Source organism: Rana temporaria, chromosome 2, assembly GCF_905171775.1.
Source record: "Rana temporaria chromosome 2, aRanTem1.1, whole genome shotgun sequence".
Classification (NCBI taxonomy): domain Eukaryota; kingdom Metazoa; phylum Chordata; class Amphibia; order Anura; family Ranidae; genus Rana; species Rana temporaria.
In genome coordinates this window covers 318,267,189-318,273,188 of record NC_053490.1, presented here as the reverse complement: position 1 = coordinate 318,273,188, position 6,000 = coordinate 318,267,189, and the positions used below count along the sequence as shown (strand labels likewise).

Sequence of the window (6,000 nt, the reverse complement as noted above, 5' to 3'; positions counted from 1 at the left end):
GGGAATGCATACCAAATGCCGTCGCTTGAATGGGCCTTTACAAGGTGTGACTAACTTTACACCTTGTAAAAGCAGCCCTAGTTTTACACCAGGCAAACTAACACTTACGGCGAAAAAACTAGGGACAAAAGCTTTGAGGATCGCCCTAAGTGCTAATTTGCATACTAACAGAGGCATTTCGACTCGAAATGCCCCCAGTGGCGGATGCGGTACTGCATCCTAAGATCCGGCAGTGTAAGTCCCTTACAGATGTCGGATCTTCTGCCTAACTTAGGAAAACTGCTTCTGAGGATCAGTTCCAAAGTTAGAACCAGAGATACGACGGCTTACGCCGGAGTATCTCTTTTGTGGATTTGCCCCAGAGTCTTTCCAATTTTCAAAGAAGTGCATGGCAGTAGGTGCACTCTTTCTAGGTGTATCATAAATGTAAATGCTTTGCAAACATTAAATTCTACATATTAGCCCAAATGTAGGAAAGGAACAACTCAAAGTTGTAATATTTTACAATTAAAATGCAGCATGGAATAGGAGGTGACAGCTGTTCCAAAGTACACGTTGTGAGGTTGCATTAAATCTTCCACGTTGGTGGTGGATTTCTAGGACCCTTTGGTTTAGCAAATCGATTCCCAAATCCTAGCGATAGAAAGAAAAACAATAGAAACCAAAATTATATTTTTTGTGTATTTTTCAATGTAATTAAAACCCAACTCTAGCCAAAACTTTTTTTTTTTTTGAATATGGTTGAAAAGGATTAGAACTAGGGATGTCCCGATACCGATACTAGTATCAGTATCGGGACCGATACCAAGCATTTCCCCGGGTACTTGTACTCGGGGGAAATGCTCCGATGCCTCAGCCGATACCTGGGTAGGCAGGGGAGTTGCAAGTCTTCTCCCCCCCGTGCTATCTTTCCCCCGTGCTGTGTTGTCTTTCCCCTGTGTTCCGTGCTGTGCTCTTTCCCCCGTGTTCCGTGCTGTGCTCTTTCCCCCGTGTTCCGTGCTGTGCTCTTTCCCCCATGTTCCGTGCTGTGCTCTTTCCCCCGTGTTCCGTGCTGTGCTCTTTCCCCCGTGTTCCGTGCTGTGCTCTTTCCCCCGTGTTCCGTGCTGTGCTCTTTCCCCCGTGTTCCGTGCTGTGCTCTTCCCCCCCGTGTTCAGCTCTGTCCTCACTCCCCCCTGTGTTCAGTGCTGTCCTCTCTCCCCCCTCAATCTGTCAGGATGGAGCGCGGAGGTAGGAGACTGACTCTGTCCATTCATATAACTGAGCATCGAACCTGTGTTTACGATGCTTCCGTTTATGAATGGAGAGGAGCTTCCCTCCATTCATTTCAGCTGAGGCTGCAGAGAAAGGGACTGGGGAATATGTGTCCTTAGTCCCTTTCTCTGTCTTAAAGGGGAGATGTTGGAGTTCTGTTAAGACCCCTGATATCTCTCCAAAGACCCCCAACAGGGCTGATTAAAAAAAAAAAAATTGCAATAAATATATATTTTTTTAAATAAATAAAAATAAAATGTAAATAAATAAATAAATAAAAAAACACACTGATACCCCCCCCCCTAAAAAACACAAAACAAAATGTAAAAAAAATAAATACTGTCACATGACATTTAAAGAAAGTATCGGTAATCGGTATCGGCGAGTACTTGAAAAAAAGTATCGGTACTTGTACTCGGTCTCAAAAAAGTGGTATCGGGACAACCCTAATTAGAACCCCCATTTTTATTGCCATCTTTTATCCTTGTTGGTAGAGATTTACCCTGTATCAGTGATAGGGTGTCACAAAGATGGGATATTATTGGATATAATAAAATAATATTTATGTAGTAGAATGAGTAGGGGTTAGAACAGTTGGCGTATTTTTTTTGTATGCGTGTATTGCTGTGGTACTGACACCTGCACACTCATTTACTGTTTTGGTGTCACTGTGAGAGTTAATGAAAGAAGATTTCCCCACTGAGGGCACAGACAAAAAAAAAAACCTGACAGATGTTCTGCATCTTACCCAATCTATTGAAAACTTTTAAAAGGTTTTGGCTAAAGCTTGGCTTTAAAAAAAAAAGTTTCACATTAATAGTATAATTGTTTTGATTGTATTTTAATGCAGATATTTTTTCTTTTCTTGCTTTTATTTATTTCAGTCACCCTTCTAATCTTTTGTTGATGGGCATTTGTTAACTTCAGATTTACAGGTTTAGAACATACATGTCCACAGGATTGCAATAGCCAATTAAAACAGGTCACATGCAAGTTAGAAGGTCAACTGCAAGTCAAATGCACCTATCAATGAATTCTGAATGATCACAGAAACATCTCAAACTGATGTCAAACATGCAATTGACGCAAGCCAGAGGCGGCATCGACACAGGCACATTGACAGCATTTCGGCAGCTGCGCTTTTCGAGGGCTATTAACCCTTTCTTCGGACGCTAGCAGGGGTTGAAGTGTAAAGGGCTCTAAATGTATGTCATAAAAGATTTTAACAACAATGAATTTCAATGAGGGCGTTAAAAATAAACACCTACAGTGCCTTGAAAAAGTATTCATATCCCTTGAAATTTTCGAAATTTTGTCACGTTACAACCAAAAACTTAAATGTATTTTATTGGGATTTAATGTAACAGACCAACACAAAGTGGCACATAATTGTGAAGTAGAAGGAAAATGATAAATGTTTTTTATTTATTTTTTACAAATAAATATGTGAAAAGTGTGGCGTGCATTTATATTCAGCCCCCCTGAGTCAATACTTTGTAGAACCACCTTTCGTTGCAATTACAGCTGCAAGTCTTTTTGGGTATGTCTCTACCAGCTTTGCACATCTAGAGAGTGACATTTTTGCCCATTCTTCTTTGCAAAATAGCTCAACCTCTGTCAGGTTGGATGAAGAGAGTCTGAGAACAGCAATTTTCAAGTCTTGCCACAGATTCTCTATTGGATGCAGGGGAGATGTTTTCAGGTGCTTTAAAGGCGCTATTGTTAGCCCAAAAGGGCCTGAAAAACACCCCAGTGTGAAAGGAGTCTCAAGCCCTGTACACACGGGCAAGAATCTCGTCAGGAAAAAAACATTGTTTTCCCTGACGAGATTCTTGGCAAGAATATCTTGCCGCCCGAGTGTACAGACTCACGTTTCAAAAAAAACGAGGTTCTCTTGAAAGGAAAGAATGCAGTGACGTCATCGCGTACGACGAGCATGCGTCAAAGTCATTTTGAGCATGTGCGGGTTTCCACCGTGACAGGTAAGTATACAGACTCTCAGGTTTCTCGGCAAGAAAACTGCAGAAAATCTCACAACGAGAAAAATAGAGAACATGTTCTCTATTTTTTTCGTCTAGATTCTGGGCAGTTTTCTTGTCGAGAAACCTGAAGCCTCGTACACACGCTCCGTTTACTCGGCAAAGCTCTGCCAGCAAATTTCTTGCTGGTTCTTGCCGAGAAAAACGAGCGTGTGTACGAGGCTTTAGATTTAGAAGCAGTTCTGTGCTGTATCTTCAGGAAATGGAAACTAACATCTGTGTCTAATAGGCACATGTATTAAGAGAGCATGGGGGTTACTACTTTCACATAGTGCAAGTTGCCAAATACATTGTTTGGGAAGATTTACTAAAACTGCAGCACTCAGAATCTGGTGCAGCTGTGCATGGTAGCTAATCAGCTTCTAAATTCAGCTTGTTCAGTTAAGCTTTGGTAATAAAATCTGGAAGCTGATTGGTTTCTATGCAGAGCTGCACCAGATTTTGCACTCTTAACCTCCTGAGCGGTGTTCCCGAGTCTGACTCGGGGTGAGATTTTTGGGCTAGGATCGGTAACCCCGAGTCAGACTCGGGCTCGCCTCGCTGGATGTACAGGGAGTTTTACTTACCTTATCCCTGGATCCAGCGATGCCACCGCGCTGTGTGAGCGAGCGGGACTTTGCTCGATTCACACAGTGCCTCCGTGTGACGCCGATCTCCGTTCCCTGCGACGTTACGACGCACGGGGACGGAGAACGGCGCCAAATTCAAAAAAGTAAACAAACACTATACATACAGTATACTGTAATCTTATAGATTACAGTACTGTATGTAAAAAAAACACACCCCCCTTGTCCCTAGTGGTCTGTCCTGTGTCATGCATGTCATTTTATATAATAAAAACGTTTCTTTCTCCCTGCAAACTGTAGATTGTCCATAGCAACCAAAAGTGTCCCTTTATGTCAAAAATAGTTTTAGATCAGCTAAAAAACAGCGATAATAAATTATAATCACTTGCAGAATTGTGCGATAGCGATTTGTGGGGAAATTCGTCATAAAAAAAAAAAATAATGACAGCAACAATTCTGCAACTGAGCAAATTTCAGTGATTTTGATTTGATTACATTATTGAATAATTTTTATTATAATTATATTATTATTTGTTATAATTATTTATAATTATTTATTATATTATAATTTATAATTTTGTTTTTAAAAAATGTCATACCCGGGATGCCTATTAGAAGCTTGTTTGGTCAGATTTAAGTGAGTTATTTCTAAAAATGACAGACCTACAATATAAAACGCCAAATTTCCTTGCAAATAATGGTACCGCTTTCAGCATGTTTTTTCTGAAAGAATCATACCGCCAGGGAGGTTACAGAGGAGTTCCACCCAAAAATGGAACTTCCTCTTAACCCACTCCTCTCCCCCTTACATGCCACATTTGGCATGTCATTTTTTTTGGGGGGGGGGGGGGGGGGGGGGGCTTCAGGAGAAGGGGACTTCCTGTCCCACTTCCTCCTTCCGCCGAGGGGCTGCAAAGGCGATACGTCATATCGCCTTTTGGCAGCCCCTCCCTGTAGGTGTTAGCCTGGGACACGTGACAGGTCCCAGGCGATCGCCTGTCCAATCAAACAGCGCAGCGCCAGGCCGCGCGCGCATGCGCAGTGCCGCTCGCGCATGTGCAGTGCCGCTCGCGCATGCGCAGTGGGTGCCCGGCCGTGAAGCCGAAAGCTGTCATGGCTGGGTGCCCACAGTGACAATGAAGACCCCGGCCGGGGAGGGGGGGGAGAGGAGCGGACCCCCGGCCGGCGCGTCGCTGGAACGCTGGAGCAGGTAAGTGTCAGTTTATTAAAAGCCAGCAGCTACACTTTTTGTAGCTGCTGACTTTTAATAAACTTAAAAAATGGGTGGAAAACCCCTTTAAGTTTTAGTAAAGAAGCCCCCCATGCGAGTACCTGATACAAAACTTGTATGTAGTTCTCAATATCTGACTTCAGTCTGACCTTCTAATTGGCATGCTTTTTCCAGATCATTGGTTCAGAAGGCAATGAATGCAGAAACAAGTAGGAAACCAGTATTTTTAGGAGGAGGTTGGCAATGGCAGCCACCAGGGATGGACTGGCCATTGGGACTACAGGGAGTTTCCCGGTGGGCCGATGGCTCAGTGGGCTGGCTTCAGTGACAGCGGAATGCCGCCCCCTCTGCTCCTATGTCTCTCCCTCCCCGCAGCGCTCACCTGGGGGGAACAAAGAAGCAGGGGGAGGACCAGAGGAGCAGGGGGGGGGCGACAGAGGAACATGGGGGACGACAGAGGAGCATGGGGGGGCAGACAGCTGACTCAACAGCTATGACATGGGAGTTTCTCACTTCTGCCTAATCTTGTCCCCTAAGGGGGGGAGGGGGGGGCACCAAACTGATTCTTTGCCCCGGGTGAAATAATGTCTACTTTCCCCACTGGTACTGCCTATAAGAGTACTAGTACCAACTGTTCCACTCTAATAAAAGTAGAACGGCTAGTGGCTAGTGAAGGGGGAGAGGGGGCTTGGGTGGCCGGGGGGGTGCGGGAGTTGTCCGGCCGCCATGGGAGAGACCTGTCAAAGTGGGCCAGTCTGGATGAAGTCCAGGGCCAAATTTCTGTCCCAGTCCAGCCCTGGCAGCCACTGTATTTTTCTCAACACAGGTTTCATTGTCCTTGTAAAAAATGCAGGAGGCCAAGGAAGCATAGCTGTTTGTTCATATTTTTTTATTAGAAGAAAGAACAATGTTG

General features: G+C 44.2%; 1 protein-coding gene across 1 annotated transcript in view; it reads right to left on the bottom strand.

Annotated features, from left to right (window-relative positions):
* Positions 1–365: 365 nt before the first annotated feature.
* PTPN22 (protein tyrosine phosphatase non-receptor type 22) overlaps positions 366–6,000 on the bottom strand; it is a 186,639-nt gene continuing 181,004 nt past the window's right edge. Inside the window, exon 21 of the mRNA XM_040337464.1 lies at positions 366–633. Coding sequence (XP_040193398.1) covers positions 569–633 — 65 coding nt within the window. The 3' untranslated portion in view covers positions 366–568. The remainder of the gene's footprint in view (positions 634–6,000) is intronic.